This window comes from Candoia aspera, chromosome 3 (assembly GCF_035149785.1).
Source record: "Candoia aspera isolate rCanAsp1 chromosome 3, rCanAsp1.hap2, whole genome shotgun sequence".
Lineage (NCBI taxonomy): Eukaryota > Metazoa > Chordata > Lepidosauria > Squamata > Boidae > Candoia > Candoia aspera.
In genome coordinates, this window is record NC_086155.1 from 12,323,040 (window position 1) to 12,346,850 (window position 23,811).

General features: G+C 38.2%; 2 protein-coding genes across 2 annotated transcripts in view; both read right to left on the bottom strand.

The window, feature by feature from the left end:
• TUBB1 (tubulin beta 1 class VI) overlaps positions 1-23,811 on the bottom strand; it is a 481,315-nt gene that overhangs the window by 318,983 nt on the left and 138,521 nt on the right. The window lies entirely within an intron of this gene.
• On the bottom strand, positions 686-7,234 carry ZNF831 (zinc finger protein 831). Its single transcript, XM_063296985.1, has 2 exons — positions 3,067-7,234; positions 686-899 (listed from the first exon to the last, which is right to left on the bottom strand). Exons 1-2 carry the CDS (start codon positions 7,222-7,224, stop codon positions 762-764), a joined length of 4,296 nt encoding a protein of 1,431 aa, XP_063153055.1. The 5' UTR covers positions 7,225-7,234; the 3' UTR covers positions 686-761.

Here is a 23,811-nt window from a genome sequence, read left to right on the forward strand (position 1 = left end):
AAAAAGATGTAGGGAGACCAAATACAGTACAAATAATATGTAGGAGGTAGCTTTTATTTTCTGGGAGAGTAAGGTCTAACCTGACCAAAAACCACTGAACAGGTTTTGTAATTTTTAACAGAAAGAAAGTTCATCTACAGGAAATGCAATATATGAAGTAGCCAGCTACATTCTGCTGAGAAGATTCAAGAAAACTGTGTTTAGGAAACAAAGGCAGGAAGGAAACTCTGAGATTAGCTATCTCATAAACAAAGAGCTGGCAGAGCAAGAAATGTGAAGGGAAAGCAGAAGAAATTCTCAATTCTCTAGTCATGGGTTGGGCAAGTGATAAAATGTATGCCATGATGCAAAAGATGCAACTTAAATACTTGTAATGCAAATAGGATAGGATTGGTGTCATGAAGTCACTGTGCAGGTTATTTTACTGCAGATATCTGTGTGGATACCTATGTCCCACTGCCCCTTGACATTAGTAGGTTACGAAGACTAAAAGACAAGATATCTGAAGTTACAACATAATAGTTAATCCAGGAACTAATTTAAGTCTTTACTAACATTTAAGACTAAATTAGTTCTTGTATTACTTTTGTTAGTGCTAGTATTACTACAGCACGATCCATCCATGTGTCTCACTTCTTTCTGAAATAAAATTTTGAGAAATTCTCAACGCAAAGTTTTTGCATCATGTTGTACAGTTTTGAATGCCAAACATAGTCAAAGAAAAGCTGTTCTTCTAAAATTAAGGCTAGACCTTACGTTTCTTACCGTTTTGGGTTGATCTTCACCTTTAGCCTTTTTAGGTTTCTGTTTTCTCTCCTTTTGTAAAGTTTTTCTTTTTTCTTTTCTAACCCTGGGATGTTTTTAGAGATCTCCTCAACACCAGTATTTAAAAAGTACTTCTGTGAAGGTAAAAAATGAATAAAATTGCAAGACAAAAATCAAAATATAAACAACAGCACAAAACATGAAAATGATGGAACAGTTTGTTTCCTCTCAAAAGAATTCTAGATATAGTTCCCTTTATTTCCCTTATGATTGTTTTGTTATGTGCTTTGTTGCCATTTTGTATTTAAATATTGCATTGTTTATTGTAAAAGGTTTTTCTTCTTCCTTTGATTTCTTCTTTGCTTTTATGCTGTATACCACCCAGAGTCACACTGGTTGAGTTGGGCAGCCTTATAAATCTTATAAAGAAATAAAACATTTCCATCTTGTGACAGCTCCTGTGGCACTACAATGTTATCCTTATAGTGCCAGAAAAAACACATTTATTATCCCAATTTTAAAAGTATTTTTCTTTTATGCTAATTACTGCACATATCTCATTTTTGGAAGGGAATGAGAATGGTTTTCTGCTTTCCAGAAGAGCACTCAGGGAATCAGAATGATGGGAATCTTTCTTCCCACTGCCACAAGCCTTTGTCTGAGGTGACTGCAAACTGATTAGGCAAGAAATTGCATGTTCAAAGGCATTTCTAATGTGGCAGGAGAGTCATTTTTTTTTCTTATTTGGGAAAATCATGACATTGAAAAGGATAAAAAAGAGGCATACTATGTGAGGATCTGGAAAACAGCTAGTCCGTGAAGTGCTACATGCTCTCTGAGCTTGGTTGCTTGCTTGCAGACTTTTCTGACGACATTTCCTAGTTGGCCAACGAAACATCTGCAAGCAAACCACCAAGCTCAGAGAACACTTAGGACTTCACAGTTCAACCCTGAGCTACAGATATTTTCTTCTACTGGAACAACTAGTCTCTCTGACTCCCCAAGGCATCCCTAAATCATTAAGAAGTCTATGATCTTCGATTGTCTTAAATGCTCTTCTATTGCTTATGATGAAAAGGGAAATCCTATATAAAAATGATTCCATTTTACTTCTACTTCTACGTCACTTTCATTTTCTCTGTCTGTTGCTGGCAGAGTTCAGAAAATGTCAGAACTCTCCAGCTGTTAAAGTGGGATTGTACTGTCAACCTCTTGTGAGTTTGTTTTAATGGGAATTTATATAAATGCATTTGTATTATATTTATAATTCATTTATCAATAAAAAAAAGATCCAGGCATACCAGTTTCAAGACTACAGGACTATAAGCAGATAGATCAATATAAAAATGATTATAATAATTTACCTGAACTTCCTCACAATTTGATCCAATATATTATGCTCAATATAGGAATACAAACAGAAAAACACATGCCCCAAATCACATAATCTGGAGAATCGTGATGCAGCATTCTTATTTAAGTAAATTTGGGACTGGTAAATGCCTGAATGGAAGATCAGCTAACATCCTATATATACTTTCTTCAGTTTGATGGAGTAAAGGCAGGATATAAATGCAAGAAAATAATGTCCAGTTGTCATATATGGTAATTCCAACTCATTGGTAAGATACCTGGCATCCATGGGCATTAATATATCAATGCATGCCTCTATGTGCCTCACCCAACTGAATCTTTTAAAAAAGTTTCATTTAACTTTTAAAATTGTGAATGAAAAAGAAACTGGACTGCTGCCAAGCACAGCATCAGCCTTCTAGCATCCTCTCTGCTTGCAAGAATACCTGAGCCACTCCTGCATTCTGTAAGATTCTTAAGTCAACAAAAAAGGAGGGTGGCTACACTGTACTTTGTTTGGAAATGTGTTATCTGTCCTTCCCATCCATTCCTGTCTCAAAAAGATAAACCAGGGACATCTACGGTGTGTTTTTGAGCTAGATAAATGTCAGAGGCAACCTCACTAATCTCCCTTCTGGTAAATTGGAGTTGGGTGGCCAGTAAATTTAATGGAGGAGGTGGATGAGGAGGCGGCCATTGTGGCAGTCATTTGCAAGACGTCATACTCCCAAGATTCCCAGAAAGGTTACCTATGCTGCTGTAACCTAATGGTTCAAGCAATAATCATCTTGTCACGCTGAATCCCCAGAGTGTGTATCTTCAAATCTCATTACTAATAAGATGGTGTAGCAGCTTCCTCTTAACCATCATTCCCATTTTATTCTAAAGCCAAATCATAATCATCCCCAGCATTCCTCCATCTAGATAGGAAAATAATAAAGCCATTACCTTCTCTATTTGCTGCCTTTGTGGAGAAGAGACTAGTGTTTGTGGGCTTTCAATTCTCCAGCCTTTGCTAGTAGCCTTCCCGTGGCTTTTCATTTTGCAAATGGACAGTCCGCATTTTGAAATGAAGTTTTCATTCTTGCTCATATACAAGGAAGAATATGCAGAATCTTTCATCTCCTTCTGCTCAATAGGAAGAGGGAGGCTTCTTGATAAGCAACACCACGTCAGCTGAGGCTCCGCATTTAGAGTCGGGAAGGATAGATTCAGGCTTGGGATTTTTAACTTTCCTGCATGAGACTCTACGCTTAATTGGGGCCGAGAGCAAGATTCCTTTGGTTGAGGACAGAGCACATGACAATAAACCACACTGGAAGAATGGCAAAGACATTCCGGACTACCCACTGAACAGGAGGGCAAGTCCTCAAATCCTGGCAAAGAGTTTGTCTCTGATTGTGATTCCTTGACTTCCTCCTCACTGCCTTCACACAAAACTGCCCTTTCTACCAACGAAGAGAGTGAAATTACTGAACTCTTCCCTGACTGTATTAACTTTAAGGCTGAATTCTGCCCAGTCATATCTGATGATATGAAAAGTCCTCCTGCATATATAGTTGTAAAGCATACTTTCCTCCCAGGAGCATGTGATGTGCAAGCAACTACACATTCATCCTCTTTTGTTATCAATCTTTGATCATCCAAACTGTCTCTGTCTCCTTTACATGTATCTTTCACCTTCTTACTTGCACTTTGAAGATGACATTTTCGATCTACCATGGTTGTAATTGTTGTTGCTTCAAGGATAGCTGGTGGGGAAGCTACCAGAGATGTCCACTTTGTATGCATATCCCATTTTAGCTCTTTTCTTCTAGCTGGATGATTCAGATCTAATTGCAAAGGGCACAAAGATACATCAACAGAATTACTATCAAGTAGCTTATTGTTACAGGAAGGATACGGGGAGATGGTTGACATGCTTGGCAGTGAAACGTACGGTATATTTTCTGGCTCTCCTGTAAGAAACAATGGCACACCTATATTGTTCCCTTCTTGTGAATATTTTAAGATGTACTTCGGAAGAAAATCGTTTTTCTTTAGGTGGGGAATCACTTGATTGCATACCACATGCTGAGTAGGGGTTGATGCTGGTGCTGAGTCTCTACAGTTTGATGATTCTCCTGTTCCTGTTGTTAGAGGAGATGATTTCTTTGTCAGTGTTTTTATAGCAGACAAATTACTGGTACATTTCTCTGTTACATCAGTCTTGAATTGTTCAGAAATTGAAGATGCAGATACACTTGCTGTATCTGTAAGACTTACAGTACAATCCCTATTATTAGATACTGTTATAGAATGTTGGATTCCTTCCTCACATTCCATGCTGCTACCTGAAGCATGTGTTCCTACCATGAATGTCCATTTTTCTCCCTTACCTGAGTGCTTTACTGATTCTGGAGCAACTATGTTAAGATTATAACAGTCTATCAGTTTCACAACCGAATTGGTTGAACTACTGTTTCTAAATGTTGTATTTTCCATGTTTTTCAGTTTATCCACTTTAGGCTTTTTTCTTTCGGAGGGTAACCTCTGAGATTCGTACACCAGCTCCCTGGTGTTGCATTGTGGTGCTGATAAAGCTGTGTGTCCAAGGTGGAAGGTTTCTTTCTCACTGCATCCTTTTCTATTAGCTGCAATATCCTTATATTGTTGGACGCGTTCAGTAAATTCCTTTCGTCCATGTGCGTCTTCTAAGTCATGATCATGCTGACTAGCAAGGTTTAACCAAGTTTCCTTAAGTTGGACTTTCAATTCACAGCCATTACTTAAAGGCAAAGCCTTACTATTGCCACTCTGGTTGTGTTTTAAAACATACAAGTCTCTGCATCTATGTTCAAGAGGTGATGTTTCACTTGCCATGCTGTGTTGTTGACAATCACTGACTGAACACAATGGTTCTATTAATTCTGCAGATCTTCCTGAATTCCCCTGTGAAAAAGCAGAGTGAGAAACAGGGCTAGCTATGGAATGGCTTTCCAATACTTCAGCATTTGGTTTTGCAATAACATCTACTTGTGATGAAATTACATTTTCCGTTAGGGAGCTTCTCCCATCTCTCAACAATGTAATTTCCTCATTACAGGCAGTTTCTTTGCTATCTGAATAAACGCTTGAAACATTTGTTAGAGTACCTTTTTGTTTTTTGGTTGATTGGCCACTTTTCATTTTCTGATAAATTTTCTTAAATGTCTCGTCCCCATAAACTTGCCATTTTTCCTGAGAAAACATTTTTAATTTTCTCTGACTGGGTTTCTTATTCTTGCTGTTCACTCCTTCCACCCCAGCCTCAGGTTTCTTTTTACTTTTTTTCTCTTCTAAAGAAGGTGAAGATTCATTCATATAATTCAGTGGCACATCATCTACTGCCACCTGTCTGACAAGTGCCCGAGGGTGGTTGTTAAGAACATTTGTCATACCTGTGGCTAAGTTGCTGCTATGCAGCAAGCCAGAAAAACCTACATCTGGGGACACTCTAGTGAAAGAAGATAATTTTGAACTATCTCCCTGGTCCTGCATCTTCTTTGTACTCTCAATAAAAGGCAGAGAGTTACTTCTTGTAACAGGCACACAGTCAATTGTTGTTGAAAACTGCGTGGGGACTGAGTGAAAAAACAATGGCTTAGACTTTTCCGCAGGAGTGAAGATAGACTTGGCTGAGCGCAGAGGAAGATTCTTTTTCTTGCTGATATCAAGAGGCCGTATGTCAAAATGGAATGAGTCTTTGTACACATAAGGCATTGGCAAGTCAATGCTTCCTTGTTTGGACAGAACTGTTTTCCTGGGCCTAACACTGTCCAACTGGGCATCATCCACAACTGCTTTATTATGAGAGATTAGCCTTGAGATATGCTCTTCCAACCTCTTTTTCTCCAGTGTCACAGCTCCTGTTGCTTTCTCAGTTGAATCTACTTTTGAGAAACTGTCTGCCATGCACTTATTGGTGATGGCTGCATCATCTTCTGATTTTGTGCTATGTTCACAAAGACCGTGCAGGAAGCCAGGAGAGGGAATCTGATGTTCCACACTATTGGAGCGTGACAGATAACCTGAGTCGGTGCTCTCACACTTTTTTAGCTTGGTGTCCACAGATCTGCTGTTCCACAGCTTCTCCGAATACAGCGCTTGCTGTCTCTGTAGCTGATTCTGCTTGCTTCCTATTGGAGACCTTTGATCCTGGATCTTCCTTCTCTGAGGCAGATCTGTTGGATCTCTGGTGGTCTCTTTTTCAAAGACATTCTGATTTATCTCTCCATGACAGGAGTTATCCGTTTTCATTCTTTGACTTTCAGAAACAAGGAGTGTTTCCGATAATGAAGTAGCAAGAATATGTTTGTCGCTAGTCACCACAACACTGGGCTCTGAAGCAGCATGTCTAATCCTTGCGCTTGGGTGGACACCATTTTTATCATTGGATGTTGTTGTCTGGGAGAATGCAACTTTCTCAGTCACCTCATTCTCTTCTAATAGACTACTGCTGTCAGATTCTGAGGGCACTCTAGCATTATTGACGTGTGTTTGAGTTCTCCTGTGTTTATAGAGATTGCTTTGAGTTTTAAATGCAATGCCACATGTTGTACATGGAAAAGGCCTCTCACCTGTATGTGATCGCATGTGTTTCTCAAGGACACTTGGCTTCAGACAGTCACGCCCACAATGTTTACAGAGGTACTTCCCAGCATTTTTGGATTTCCCTGGGCTTCCAACTGGTGCACATGGAGAAGAACTTTGTGGCAAAACTGAAAAATGACTGACTATGTTTATTGTGCCAGGTTGCTTCTGAATGATTGCCTGAAGTTGATCTGTCCCTTCTGAATTCAAAAGGGGGTTGAGGATTAAAGGTATATTACTGTTGTCTATGTTGATATTGGTCTGGACTCTGGAAAGTTTGTGGTTTGACTGAATAGGCTGGTAAAATGGAACAGTCAGAGCTTTCAAGTATACAGTTTGAGCAAGTGCTTGATCTGGCTGGAGAATCATGGGACTCAGCAAGAGATCTGATGCTGGTATGGCCTGAAGGCAAGAGAGTTGAACCGGAGGCTTTTCTAGCGAGGCAGGGGGACAAGGAAGTCTCTGAGCCTCCATTTCCTTTCTACTTTCCAACATTGTATTTGGGCTTATCTGTGGGAAAATCAAAGAATATTTACATCTGAAATTCAAACACATTTTTCCTCACTTTCAGAAATAGGTCGGGGCTACATTGATGCATATCACTATATGGGCACATGCAAATCTATATACAATCACCTATGATGACACTTTCTTAAGGCTTTACTTTTAAAGGATACCACAAGCATACAAATTATTCTGTAACACAGATTTCTACACACAGCCTTAAAATATATAAAGTATGCATATGATATTACCTATATCTATATGCTGAGGGTACAGCCATGCTGAGGATCCACTTGGGAATTTCATTAAGAATACCATAAATTTAAAAAATAATCATACATTAAGCCATTTTAAAAGTGCCTTTTAATGCCAGCACCCCCTCCTCCACAAAAAAACCCCACAACCAAATGAAACAGACAAACTCATGAAGTTGGGCTCCTGATCACCATTCACAGATCACAAAATCAGAGTCACTGCAGTCCAAAATGGGGGATTGATCTGGAACTAAAACTGGAGTATGAATTTCATGAATGATTCAATGCCCATTCTTACTGCATGTTGATATATTTACATGTCAAAAACCTCTGGGGCAACTTTGTGAAGGGATCTCCTATTGTTTTTTTAATTAAGGAAATTATATTAAGGCAGTCATTTAGTAATGATTTTTGATAAGCACAAACGAGTGCCAACTAGTTGCTAGAACTCAATGGTGTACTTTCTTTTCCACACAATTGTACAGTATAATCTTGAATTCAGCCCTTAGCTTTGCCAGCTTTGAGACACACTGAGAAAGAAAGCCAAAAGTCCAGGCACCATGGAAGGAAATGAAATGAAGGATGGGATCAATTTCTGTCTGTCTGTCTGTCTGTCTGTCTATTTTATTTATCAAATTTGTCACCGCCCATCTCCTCCGAGCGGAGGAACTCTGGGCAGTTTACAATATAAAACAATAAATATATAATAAAATTTCAATATAAAACACATAAAACAATTTCACAGAGCTACCAAATATAATAAAATCCAGATGGCTATGGTGTCATTCAGTCACTGTATAGGAGGGGCACTTCAAGGTACTAGCCAGCTCCAAGTATGACTATTCTCCTCCCTGCCCCAAGCCTGGTGGCAGAGCCAGGTCTTCAACTTCCTCCAGAAGGCTAGGAGCGATGGGGCTAATCTCACCTCCGGGGGCAAGATGTTCCAGAGGGCGGGTGCTACTGCAGAGAAGGCCCGCCTCCTGGACCCCGCCAGATGGAATTCTCTTATCAACGGGGTCCGTAGCATGCCCTCTCTGCATGATCAGGTGGGGCGGGCTGATGAAACAGGGAAGAGGTGGTCCCTTAGGTAACCTGGTCCCATGCCATGTAGGGCTGAATTGAATCAATACACCTTCCTTTGAACTACAAATAAACTTTGGCAGGATACAGTTATCAGGATACTTGAGACCATCATTCACGGGCTGGTTTTACTAATAATCAGTTATGCATGGCTACCAATAAAAGATCCTCAGGAGAGGATCAAGTTTAATGAACCAAAGCTCAAAGCACCTTTTGAAATAAAATGAAAAATAATAGAGGCACAACGTAACTATAATAGGTATTTAAAAGTCATGAATATTATAAGTGTTAAGAGCTAGATCATTCTAAGCTTAATATGCAGTACAATTAAGAATCCAGGCAAGTTATAAAGCTGTTAGGCTTTTAAATGGAGTACAATGGGAGAGATTTAAACATGTGCCAAATTCCCATTCAAATCAATACAGTTGAAAGTGCTTTACATTGCATGTATTTTGACCAGTGTTTTAAACATGAATTACAGCACATTTTTTCCTCATAGATAAGAAACAATTCTAAAAAAAAAGGAATCAATTCTAACACTATCATTTCAGTTACTATAAAATGTAATATTCTTGCAATAGAAACAAGTGAGTTTTCCATATCCTCTGCAATTATTGCTCAGAAAATGCCTAGAAATATTCAAATTTTGAGTAATAACTGAATGCTGACAGAGCACCTGCTGCTTTTTTAAAAAGTCTGTATTATAAATACCCAATAGCTTTTCATACATTACTATTAGAATGTATATTAATATGTCTCTAAACTTAAGCTTTTCTATTGGCTTATTCCTCTTTAAAAATTAGAATCTGTATAATAAGCAAAAGAGAGAGAAGAAACTCAATCCCCAAAGCATGTTTATCTACATAGTAAACAATTCTCATCATATTTTACAATGGAATCATTCACAGTTATATCCGTTAACTAACAACAAGGAAAAAAACATCCGATCTAGTGCAAATTTCTAAACAGTCTTCCATATAGATTCCTGGAAGTATAAGTCTACAGCAGTTCCCACATTCCATTCTGTCTGAACTCATTTACTATGGATGTTTATAGACTTGATATTGTGCCCGTGTACATGGGCTGAAAGAATTATTTTTGAGAAAGGCACGAGAGAAATGTTTAAAAAGGGGAAAACAAGAGGATCCAGATTAACTACACACCAGTCAGCTTGACACTGATACCAGTCAAAATTCTGGAACAAATGATTAAGTGGTCAGTTTATGAGCATTTAAAAGAGCACACTGTGCATTGTGGATGAGTTTACCAAAAATAAATCATGCCCATCTAATCTCCTTTTTTGGTAGAGTAATCAGTTTAGCTGATCACAGACCTTCAGTTGATACAGTATACTTTGATTTCAATAAACTTTTTTGACATGTGAGTTCCTAAATTTAAAAATGATTTTTTACCTTATTTTCTTTTCATTAAAAATGTAAATTACATTTATCTAACTTCCCAAAAAGGTGGGGGAGTGCTGATTTCCCTTTTCACATGCCTAAAAGCTCCAAGGAACTGTTATTTCATATTTATCCTCTCTTTCTATTTGCCTATAAGGCAGGTAGGCTATGGAGGCCTATCACTCTCAAATGCCAGGACTGTGGGGGAGGACAGTAGGAAAAGGCATCCCCCATAAGAGAGGTGGTAGCAGTAGTAACTCTCCAGGAGCTACACCAAGGCAGGAAGGCCAGCCAGGGTGTACAAACCCAGAGGCTTCTGGGAGAGGAGGTATGAACCCTACAGGCCAGCCTTTTGCCATAATATGTGGAAAAGATCCGGGTGTCTTGGACTACCAGCAGAAAATGAATCAACCAGAAGAAATAAAACCTGAAAATAACATTGCTAAGAGAAACATCAGCAACTTCAGATATGCTGAAAATATTCTGATGGTTGAAAGTAAGAATCTCTTGTTGAAGGCAAAAGAATAAGAGTGCAAAAACCAGTCTGCTGCTCAATGTTAAAAAAAATATGCCAACAGGCAATGCCAACCCAATACAAATAGCTTAAGAACTTGAAGTAGAAACAAACTTTTATCTTCCTAGGTTCAAACATTCACAAAGATGGTAAAGCCATGAAATAAAGAGACATCTGCTACTTGAGAGAAAGACTATGACAGATCTAGACAAAGTATTAAAATGCAAAGACATCATATAGACAACAAAGATACTGTCAAGGCCATTATTTTCCCTGTTGCAATATATGGCTAAAGTTGGACCAACTTGGAGTGAAGAAAACATTGATGCCTTTGAATTATTGTGCTGAAGAAACTACCTTGGAGCACAAGAATAAATAACCGAGGACAAGATAAAGTAAAACCAGACTTCATGGGAAGCACAAGTAATGAAGTTATAGCTTCAGTATTTTGGACACATAATGTAAAAGCAAAAGCCAAGAGCCCCTGGAAACGACATACTTGGAAAAATTGAAGGCAATAAAAATCGAGGTGCTAGATACAATCACTGAATTTAAAATAAAGAAGCAGTTACTGGCAGGTAATCATGGTGAAATAAGTCTATCAAATCATGAAGAGCCAGAAGCAAGTGTATTACTGAACGAATCCCTCTGGATTTGAGTAATGCATAAGCCCCAGTAAATAAAATAATTACATACCCAGTTTCCCCATGATCATCCTTATTGCCCTTCTTTACACTGTTCCAATACGTTTGAATCTTTTAAAGTGTGCCTAGAACTGAATATGGTATTCAAGGTGAGGGCTTATCAAAGCAGATTATGGCAGAACGATTAATTTCCATGATTTGGAAGCTATATTACTACAGATGCAGCCTAGCATTGGGTTTTCATTTTTAATAGCCACATTGCACTATTTACTGATTGTGAGCAAATATTATTCCAAGTGCTACTATTAAGCCAGGTGTCTTCCATCTTATATCTGCGTATTTGATTTCTTTTTCTTAAGTGACCAACATTTTATTTGTCTTCAATCTTTTATTTTCAGCCCATTTCTCTATCCAATTAAGAGCATTAGCTATCCCACTAAATTTTATAATATGCAAATTTAATAAGCATCCCCTTCTCCTCCTACATCCAGTCACTAATGAAAAGTTTAAAGAGTACTTAGGCCAAGACTGAATCCTGAAACTGAGGAATTTTAACAGCGATAGAGGTGTTTTTTTTTTAAGACTGAGATTGGGATTTTTATTGAGATGCTGGATGAAGATTGGATAATGGAGTTGGAGAAACCTAAGGGAGACAGAGATCTGCCTGCTATAAGTAAAATCAATCTCCTGGTGGAATGCCATGAAAAGAACCTGGAATCGTTGAGGGGGCAGTTGGGCTGTTTGATTCTTTCAAGAGGAAAACTCTGTGCACACTGTGGAAATACGTAACTGCTTTGGTATATTTTGAAGCGGGATAAGGGTCGAAGAATGTTCCTCTGGTTTGCTTTAAAGATTTGATTGATGCTATTTGCCTTTAAAGATTTGGATTTACTGTTTTGAATTGTCTTTGTTTTTTGGGTATATTAAGATTAAAATTATTAAAACTGTTGTATTAGGGTTAAAGAATCTTTATCCAGTTTGCTTTAAGGATTCAATTGATGTTATTCCCTTTTAAAGATATGGAATTACTGTTTTGAATTATCTTTGGTTTTTGGGTTTATTAAGATTGGGATTATTACAATCGTATTATTAAGTGTAACAGCAGACAACTTATGTGCTTTTTAATTTGATTCTTATTATAGTAGACAGAAATGTATAGACTAGTGGTAGGAAGGGAATAATTAAATATGTTTTATCTTTTGGAGGGGAGAAAGATGTTTAGAAGGTTTATATGAACTTTTTTTTCTTTATTTTAATATAAGGGCAGGAGTAACTGTACTTAGTGATTCTTATTATGTGAATGATTTATAGAAATAATGTGTTTTCTTTAATAAGAGATTATGGAAATGTTTGTATATCCTTGCTGTTAAAAGTTGGAAGCCACATCTTTTTGTAAATTTGAAAAAATTTTCTCTTGTGCTTCTGCACTTTAGTTTGTAGTTTTGTTTTGTAGTTTTTATTCTTCTCTTGAAATCTAATAAAATTTACTATAAAAAAACCCACCAAGCCTGGATCTCCTATTAACTCTCTTTCTGACTGCATTAAGTTCACCTCCCACTTTTCTAACCAGTGGCAAAGAAGAAAGAACATTTCGCCCTTAGCTGGTTTCAGAAGCGACCAACTTATGCTATACCCTTATCTTTGTCCTCATAGAGAGGAGCCATGACTGAATCCAAGCACCCTTCAGAGTTCCCACAATTCCCACCATTATGCTGATGGAGAATTCAGTGTCCCAACCCCAACATAGCTAGCAGTTGCCTCAAACCCAGTCAGTCCCATCCACTGGATCAGTTGAGCACTCTGATCCCCCAACGTTACACATACTCAACTATGCAACTCAACTATTCTTTCTATGGAGCTAGTGCCATCCTCTGTTCATCCAGTGGTTGAATTTGCACAATCCACATAGATTCTTAGCTACTATGTGGATAGATTCTCTCCAGAATGAACTATCTTCAACTTGACCTTTTAGGTCTCTCACTGGTGCGTTCACTGCGCAACATACTAGAAATGAATAAAATGGGGTTGGATTCTTTATAGTTCAGCATGTTGTAGGAAGCTATTATCATAACATGTGACCAGCCATCATCGCACTGAACTATGATACACTATAATATATATTTGCTGGCCATGCCACGTTATACGAATACAGTAACTGTGTTTTGACAACTAGGTTTAGGGCTTTGTATGATTACTATGTTGTATGAACATAGCCATACTGAGTGTGGACCAATAAGGATCTCCCTGGTCCTGATCCAGCATCCTCTTATACTAATTGTCACGTATGGAGTTAATACCATGGACCAATGTATAAAATGGTGAAGATAACTCAGCAAGATTAGTGCAGCATTTTAATTAGTGCAGTATAATACATGCATCAAGTACGTATCACTACAGGCCATATATCTTATCCACACATACAAGCAAAGTATGCCAATTAAACAATTGTCAATATGGGTAGTTTAGAGATCACTCCTTCAGGTAGAATCTGTCTGGCTTCAATTTAGGGAGAGGATGCTAAGGAAACCATCTCTATGAGGATTCAAGGGGTCATAGACTGAAGGCCCCCTCTGTTGCAATCCCCTCCCAGAGGTGTGCCTGACACTCCCCACCCACGCACACCATTAGCCTTCCACAAGGCAGTCAAGTCTGTTGTTTGAATGCAGCATTCAGAGATTAGGTCTGTTAGTGTTTGGGTGTCCATCCGTATTCTCAATGTATTGTTTCTGTTGACTGATACTGGTTTTTATATTTACTTTAAACAGCCAGCAGTCACATTAAGATGAATATAAAAGCTCTTCTGATACATACATAAAATGTGTGGATTCTGGCATAATAAATAGGCCATGGCTGGTATCCTAAAATCGTTTACTAATGAGTAATATTGTTCATGACTAATACATTTAGGACAATAGCCCTAATGAATGACCCTAATGGTCATTCTGGCATGTCCAAGCCACCATGTAATTGAATAGTGAAACTTGGACATAAAAGATGGTATGTTACGTTGGTATGAACAGACTCAAGTTATGGTGAGGTACTCCCCAAAAGGAAACACTGAACTGAGTTACAATACAGTTGGTATGAAGCAGCCCCGTGGCCTTAACTGATGACAGCACTGTAGTGTTTTCCAAAACAAACTGATTTTATTTTGCTTTGTGGTATCTGGTGTTTTGCATATTTCTGTCTGATCCTCCTACTCTGTAAGTTCTGAAAATTCCTCTACAGGACAGTTATTCTCCTTCTTTGCATGCAGATGCACTTTGCACGCCCACTCAGTTCTTAAACCAGAATGTGGCAGTACAGGAAATAGGGCACCCTTTGCAGATGCAGGGCATGCTGGTTTTGAAAGCTTTCCACTGAAGGTAACATAGTAAAAGGAAGTCAGAGAAAGTATTGCATTTATTATATATCACCTCTCTCTTAAAAATGTCACTTAAAATAGCTGGCAATCACTTTTCTTTTTGAATAACTAGGACTTTAATCTGGATTAAGCATCTTTTTTTTTCTTCAACTGATTCACAGCTGGTTGCAGACTTGAATATTTCTCTTGAATTTCAGCCCCTAAGGAAGGAAGACACTGGTGGAAAGAGATTATGATCTCTGTTAACTAATTGAAAAAAAGGAATAATCTATTGTGTGCATGTGTCTCTGTGTATTTTTTTTTAATCAAATGTGCAACCACAACTATATCAGTTTTTCCCCATTCCCACTGCAAAAGACATTCCTCATAAACTGTTTACAAAAGGCTCACTAATGTTTCCAAGATAAAGGGCTGTAACTCATTAGTAGGCCTTCTGTTTTGCATGGAGAAGGGGCTATTAAACCTTGGCTTCTCCAGATGGGGCTGAGAAAGATTATAGTGTGAAGTTCTGGAGAGCTGTTGCCAATCTGTAGAGATAATGCTGAAGTACACAGACCAGGGCCCGATACAGCATAAAGTTCCCTAGTTCCTGTTCTAGAAGGTGTGACCCTTTACCTGACAAGTCATGGGGAATTATCACTCATAAAGAAAAATGGGCAGGTTTTTTTTTTTTAGTGATATATGTTATACACCATGACATACAATAACATTCTATATGCAACTCTGCCTCACACCTAGAAAAAAATCCTGGGGATGACCACATACAACCATCAAGCCACCACAAGAATTTATAACAATTTCCCCAAGGATCGAAGAATCTCCATTTCAGTTGTTTACAGTTCTGATTGTGTGCCATCAAGTCATTTTCAACTCCTAGCAACCACATAGATAGGTTTTCTCCAAGACTATCTATTCCTAACCTGTTCTTTCAAGTCTCCCAAGTGCACTCATCACCACTGTAACCGAATCCATCCACCTTGCTGCTTGTCATCCCTTTCTTTTTCCTTCCAGCATTAAAGCCTTTTCCAGAGAGCTGGGTCTTCACATAATGTATCTGAAGTAGGATAACTTGAGCCTGGTCATTTGTGCATCTAATGAGAACTCTGGGTTGATTTGTTCAATGATCCATTGGTTTGTTTCCTTGGCTGTCTAGAATATTCTCAGGAGTCTTCTCCAACACCAAAGTTCAAAAGCATCAATACTCTTCCTACCCTGCTTCTTCAAAGTCCAACTTTTGCTTCCATAGAGTGTCACAGGCAATACCATGACTTGCCCGATTCTGATCTTTGTAGGTTTAGACACATCATGGCATTTGAGTAGCTTTTCCAAGGTGTTCATGGCTGCTCTACTGAGTGCTAGTCTGTGCTGTATTTCTTGACTGCTTATTCCTTTTCTGTTGATGGTTGTTCCTAAAAGGCAAAAGCTATCCACCACTTTGATATCTTCATTTCAGTTCTAAGGCTGGTTGTTTTATCTGTTGTCAGTAGTTTGGTCTTCTATTTAATTTTACTCCCATTTTTTCACTGTGCTATTTGACTTTTAGTACTACAGCTTGCAGATCCTTTGCATTTTCAGCCATCAGAGTAGTGTCATCAGCACAGTGCAGGTTATTTATGTTTCTTCCTCCAATTTTAAAACCATGTTCATCTTCTTCTAATCTAGATTCCCTTAATATATATTCTGCATATAGGTTGAATAAATAAGGGGAGAGCATGCAGCCTTGTGACACTCATAGCCAGCTTGGAGCCAGTCTGTTTCACCATGTTCTGTCTATTATGGCTTCCTGATCTGTATATAAGTTTCTCACGAGGACAATGAAATGTTCTGGGATTCCCATTTTTTCTGAACACATTCCACAGCTTGACGTGATCAACACAATCAAAGGCTTTTTTTATAATTGATTAAACACATACTGACTTCTTTTTGGTATTCCTTGTTTTTTTCAATTATTAGCATGCATCAGCAATGTCTTATGTTCCTCAGCCTTTTCTAGAGCCAGCTTGAACATCTGGCATCTTTTTTTCCATGTAGGGCCCTAATCTGCATTGGATGATCCTAACTATTACTTTGCTAGCATGTGAAATTAAGGATATTGTAAGATAGTTTGCACACTCTGTTAAATCTTAATAGATTGACCTCTTCCAATTGGTTGGCCACTGTGTCATTCTCCAGATTTGCTGGCATAGCTTGGTTAGAACCTTGACTAACTTGTCTTCTGTTGCTTGCCATATTTCAGTGGGTATTCCATCAGTTCCTGTAGCCTTCCAACTTGGTGATGACTGGAGTCCTGATCTAACTTCATCTTCTAGTACTAGAGGTTCTTGTAAGTAAAGAATATCTTCTAGGGTATCTTGGATGTTGACATCTCTACTGTATAAGTGTTTCAGTATACTCCTTCCATCTTCCTTTAATCTCCTACTATCTTGCTTGCATGTTCTGTCAATTTCAAATTGAACTTAATCATAGAAATCATCAACCTCCTCCTCTTCTTCATGGGTGGCTGGAGCATGAATGATCACCATATTCAAAGGGCTGTCCACAAAGTCTAAGTGATATTATTCGGTCACTGATTGCATTGTAGCCAAGTACTGTTCTTGCTATCTCCTTAACTATAAAAGCAACACCGTTTCTTCTTTTTCATGTCCTGAATAATAAATGTTGTGATCTTCTGAATGAAAGTGTCTGATCCCAGTCCATGTTTGCAGTCCTAAGTGGCATTAATATAGGAATTGTGTGAATGGTGGCTGTTTCTGAGCAGTGCTGCCATCAGCAGCTTTTTCCAAATGGTAAGGTCACTAAGTATCAAGGAGGAGAAGTAAATCTAGCAGAGAAGAGTTTGCCAAAGTCCTCTTTAATCAAGAGCTTGCCTTGTGAATTGAGTCTGGCTTTCATAGTTTTATCTCCATGTTCCTGTAAGCATCACATAATGACCTGTAGGATTTTTCTATATTAGATCATGGCTAGATGCAAATTCTGCAATTATATTTTACCAAAGCAAAGACAAATCAATTACTACAAAAGTCTTTGCTTCATGGCCTAAACGGCTTCGTATTTTAAAATATATAATGTCTGTTGGCTTTTTGTTATTTCCCATGGCAGACCATTTAGGTATTCAGACTGTGAGCCCGTAACAAAGTATTGTTACTTGCAAAAAATACTGTGAGACATTGTGAAGACTGAAATAAATAACAGGGAGGATGAGGAAGAGGATGACTGAGCTTAAAAACATTAGAAAAGTATGTGTATAGAAGCAAGAGCAAAGCTTTTTACAGTGATTTGCCACAATGTGTCCAGTGGTTTGAACGGCACAGAGTTTAGAAATAAAAACATTGGAAGAGAAAAATAACACCAAGCAATTATTCAGATAAGCATGTTTGGTTCACAGGTTGCAAGCAAAAGAACCTCCTTAAAGGATATAACCCGAATTATTTTCATGTTGTGGAGTGTTTGTGCATGAGGACATCCTAATAGCTGAATTTTATAAGAAAGCAGCATTCACAGACTAGATTCATACGTTGCAATAAATTATAATGCAGTTTGTTTGGTTAAATGGAAATCATTATTTTTACAGCTTACTACAATTTCTGCTCCTAGCAACTGACATTTACTTCACACACATTAAAAAAAAAAACTTAATGTGTGAATACAGCCAATCTGAAGAGGCTTTATATTGAGTACATACGCCCTATAGTACGCATTGTTAGAAAAGAAAAATGGTGGCCCTGTCTTTCGTTTGGAAATATGACCACCTGATCAGAGAAAAGGCAACAGTACAGAAAACAGATAAAAGTAAGAAAGAATCACCCAGGGCGAAATAGTGGCAGAAAGCGACTTCCCCAATATTCCTTCTGGTGAGGTTTTCTAACTGGCTGTATCTTCATCATGGTTACTTTGTGATGGCTAATTTATAATAAACCCAAATCAATTCAATTTACATGTAGCTCTCATTTAGAGACCACAACTGGGACTGGCAACTTGGTCATTAAGCAAAACGGCTGCTAAGTGAAACCACAACTGTGCTTACAATCTTACTTCAGCTTTCCTATGTTTTATGGACCTGTGAAGGTCATAAATGTGAGGATTGGTTGCAAAGTTACTTTTTCATCACCAGTAACTGCGAATGGTTGCTGTCTGAGGCAGTCGCCAAATGAGGAGTACCTGCATAGATCAACCACATTAATAGCATCAATCAACTGCCGCGACAAATGGCAATTCTGTGTTCCTTTGTACCAGTGATTCTTAAACTGACCCAATTGCACCTTTTCCTGGTCATAAATAATGTCATTTTCTGCCCCCTCCCTACAAAAAACAAAAAACAAAACACAGACTTTGTTGTTTTACACAAGCAACTCAGCAGCAGCAATCCCAAACTGGATCTCTGACTCACAAAATGCAGTTACAAATTGCTCCATCACCCCCATAATATGCCCAAATCACCGCCTGGGGTAAGAATCACTGCTTTATATAAAGCGTTCATACCTTCTGGGCTTTTGAATTAGTTATCAGAACCAATTCCCTGGTGAGCTTATAGAAGGCAGCATCAGCCCATCCTTGAGGAAATCCAAACAGGAAGCTCCCACCAAGCTTTCAAGAATCTTCTTATAAATCGGAATGGGCTCCTTGGAATGCCACAGCCAGGAGGATGCTCTCATCCTGGGTCAGCTCAATCATTTATTATAGGGACTCACCTCTCTTCTGCAAAGGGCTAAAGCAAGTAATGTGGGGTCTCCTTAAAGGTATAAATAAAATGCCTTGGAAGTCTAATGCTTCTCTATGAAATACAGTACAATGGGTTTGGGAAGCCAGTTAAATTACAAAAAAAGCTCTATGCTGACAGATGTTTTGCTGCTCTCAGGTTCCCTTCATGACTGTACTGTTCATATGTTGCCAGACTATTCTTAGCACTTTAAAAGAAACAGGGGGCATCAAACCTCATTTATATCTGAAAGCTGACTGAAGTGTTTCTGGATACAAGAGAACGCTGGGGCTTCTCTGGGACATTGCTAAAATTACTTTTCAGTGAACCAAGGTCTTGAAATATAATGCTTACATAGATCAGAAGACCAGACTGGCCTCTCTTCCTTTCTTGTTGCAATCTGCCCAAGAATCAAGCAACAGTGAAGATGGGCCTTTCAACTTTTAGCTTAGTTATTGATAAAGTATTTTTATCCAGACTTAATCCTGGATGCCACAGCTGACTTAGCATATTTAAGGAGACCAGAGAGAGAAGATATGATACAGCTGACTACGGCTGATGGTTAAGAAGTTGGTGTGATATTGACTAAAGGAATATTATCTTACTGGCGAGAACCCCCATCCAACTCCCTGCCTATTTAAAGTGCCTGTTGCTCCATTGAAGTGGGTGGATCAGTGTAAAGTTAGAGGTGTAGCAAGGAGCACATTTGCATGACCATAGCCACATCCCATCTTATTTGGAGATGACCTTGAAAAACATCCAAAACTACAATTGGCATGAAATGTGGTATTCAGCTGCTAATTGGTGCAAGGAATAGGGACAATATTATGGTTATATTGAAATATCTGCACTGGCTAGCAATTACTTACCAGACAGAATTTAAAATGCTGATGTTGGTCTTTACAGGTCTAAATGGCTTAGTGCCTTTGTTGTTGTTTATTCGTTCAGTCGCTTCTGACTCTTCATGACTTTATGGATCAGCACACACCACCATCTGAATAATCACCTTTCCTACTACTAAGTAGTACAAAGAGGTCCTTTTAAAGCTTCTAGAAGTTCATCTATCTGGTGTATAGGAAAGGGCCTTATCCTGTGTTATTTCCTGGCTATTAAAGGTACTCTCCAAGATGTCTTTGGTTCATCTATATATTCAGGAAAATGAGGGGAAAAAACCATCTCTTGCCCCAAGCTTTTCTCTGTAACTGAAATAATTGTAATGATACAGTACCAATTTTCATTTTACTTTGGATTTTAACTGCATAGCTTTGTTTTATAAGTTTGTATTTTTAGCAACTGTTGTAAGGCACTTGAATGTTCCATGCTTAGAAAGGCGGGGTACAAACTGAATAAATATTAATAAGCTACCATAATAGAAAAAATAGGATATATTTTATCCAAAACCACAAATAAATTACAGAACAAATTTTATGGTAGCTGGAAAGTAAAATTGTGTACATTGACCATTGGCAATCCTGATCACTAGAAGTCAAAATGGGAAAAAGTATCCCTCATAATCCAGATAATTTTAGCATCAATCTAACACACCTGCAGCCGAATGCTAGTCTCTTATTTCTTGCATTTGAATGGCTCAGATTTGAGGGAGATGTATTTCCAGTCCAAGGTTAGAGGTTTGTTGTGTACAAGTGCTGTTTTATTCAACTATGTATTTATCCTACTTTGCAAAAGAAACAACAAAGTCAATTCAATAAAATACATCTGCCTCTTCATTTTTCAGGGCTGTCATTTAAATTAAGTCCAGGCAATCTTTTTCAGAATTGTGATCCTCAAATATGAAAAGATGAATCCTCAAGTAACTATGAAAGCAATTGTAAAGACTCCTTCCTTTAGAGGAAGGAAACTGATTCATACAATTTTTTTTTACTTACTTCCAGATGTTGTTAACTTTAATCATTTCAATAACTGGCTGCTCTCGAAGGCATTATAAATCAAGAGGGTTAAACACTGATTTGCAATCTTGACTTGTCACACTGCTTCTTCTGTAGAACAATGTCCATGTATCCTGCTTTCTGATTGTTTTAAATAATGCAGAAGCAGGCTAGATGTTTTATAGATTAAAAAAACTAAACTTTTTATTTGTAATTTTAATCTTAATTCAAATTATTAGTTTTGTTACTTATTTACACATTTCTATTGAATTTATGTAATTACTCCAAAGAGCTTATGATATTTGATTTCCCCAACTTGATCATCTCCAAATATGTTTGACTACAAATCTGAAAGGTAGCAGATTGAGGAGAGCTGGTATGCATATTTTTTCTTTTTAAATCCCAGTTCCATAAACTATGCCTTATTAGCTGAACAGGAATTTGGTACCCATTTTAAGTCAAACAGTCTAATCTGTGGATGGACAGATTATTTTCTCAAAGAAAGCATTCCCACACAGGTAGACTGCTGGGCAGGTCAGGGCAGGGCAAGGGTACCACTAAGTGTGGCATGATCTACCTCTGGATTGTTTCCACTTCTTCACATATACAGGATTTATCTATATCCATCCACTTAGTTCCCTACATTCAGTCTCACATTTACATATTTGGGTTCATCAGGGCCTGTTCCTTTATTTCTACTCAGCACCTCTTTCCCTAATATCTGTAGAACATATATAGAATGGCTAAGATTCCCATTAGAGGGAGAAAATGTAGAAGCAGTGAAAGACTTTGTATTTCTAGCTGCGAAGATTACTGCAGATGCTGACTGCAGTCAGGAAATCAGAAGACATTTAATCCTTGGGAGAAGAGCAATGACAAATCTCGATAAAATAGTTAAGAGCAGAGACATCACACTGACAACAAAGGTCCGCATAGTTAAAGCAATGGTGTTCCCCGTAGTAACATATGGCTGCGAGAGCTGGACCATAAGGAAGGCTGAGAGAAGGAAGATCAATGCTTTTGAACTGTGGTGTTGGAGGAACATTCTGAGAGTGCCTTGGACTGCAAGAAGACCAAACCAGTCCATACTCCAGGAAATAAAGCCAGACTGCTCACTTGAGGGAATGATACTAAAGGCAAAACTGAAGTAGTTTGGCCACAAAATGAGAAGACAGGACACCCTGGAGAAGATGCTGATGCTAGGGAGAGTGGAAGGCAAAAGGAAGAGGGGCCGACCAAGGGCAAGATGGATGGATGATATTCTAGAGGTGACGGACTCGTCCCTGGGGGAGCTGGGGGTGTTGACGACCGACAGGAAGCTCTGGCGTGGGCTGGTCCATGAAGTCACGAAGAGTCGGAAGCGACTAAATGAATAAACAACAAGATTCCCATGGTGCTTCTATACACCTAATGTTATCTCCTCACTTAAGGTGAAGGACAAACATTACATTGATTTTTTACTTGCAGGGTAAGCTTATTTTCATGAATGATATAATAGATATGCCATGGAAGCAAATCAAAGATTGGAGAGGTAAAGGCTCCCTCAAATCAAGCTTGACTCTTGATGACCACATGGGCATGGGCATGTCCATGTGATCTGCTCCTTTCTCTAACTTCCCAGTCTAGCCTACAGCTCTGAAATTCCTGGTATCTCCCATCTAGCTAACAAGGTACGATCCCACTTATCTCTTTTTTTGTTTAATAAATTTTATTAAGTTTTACAAAGAACATAAAAACTAACACAAACTAATAAAAAGTAAAAGGCGCAAAGAAAGAAAAAACAAAAAGTGCAGAAAAACAGAAATAGAGGGTTCCAATTTCTTCTGCAGCAAATATTAAATTTCAAAATTAACTCTTTATGATTACAAAAAGAAAAGCTCACTTTTTTCTATTACCCATTTCTTTTCCCTACTCATCAAAACCACAAATCATAAGTGCATTTTTTTCCCTTTCATGCAAGAAGTTTATAAGGGGTTTCCAGTCAGCTATAAATGTAGATACTGCTTTTTCTCTAATCAAAGAAGTTAATTTAGCCATCTCCACAAGTTCCATCATCTTCACCAGCCATTCCTCCATTGTGGGTAGTGTTGAACCTTTCCATTTTTGAGCATATAATGGTCTCACAGCAGCCACTTAGCTCTTCTGAGAACAGTCAACTGTGGCTGGTTCCTTGCCAGCCCTGTATGGGTTACATAAAAGGTCATTTTAAAATGTAAGCCCTTGTTAGGGCTGATGCATACTTACCTTTTCAATTAATACAATCTGGCTTCACCAGCAAGCCTTTAATTTTGCTGCAATTTGCAAGCAGCAAATCTACCATTGTTTGTTTATACTTTCACCCTCCATCTTATTAAAAACAAAAACAGATATAAAAATGTTCTTGGATTGGGATGGGATAGATCCACCACCAGCCAGCTTCAAAAAAGTAAAGTAGAGTAGAGTAGAGTAGAGTAGAGTAGAGTAGAGTAGAGTAGAGTAGAGTAGAGTAGAGTAGAGTAGAGTAGAGTAGAGTAGAGTAAAAAATTTCCCCTAATAGACACATTGGATGTCTTCAGGAAAAAGGTCTGTTGAACAGTCTCCTTGGTATAACAAGACATTTTTATACCTGCCTTTGTTCTCCTAGTACTTCAGTCTCATACACCCAACTGTATTTCTGTACACAACCTTTTGGAAAACTGTTCATATTTGCATGCAGTTTGCATTAATGAATTGGAAAAAATGGTGCAGCTAAGCAAAAGGC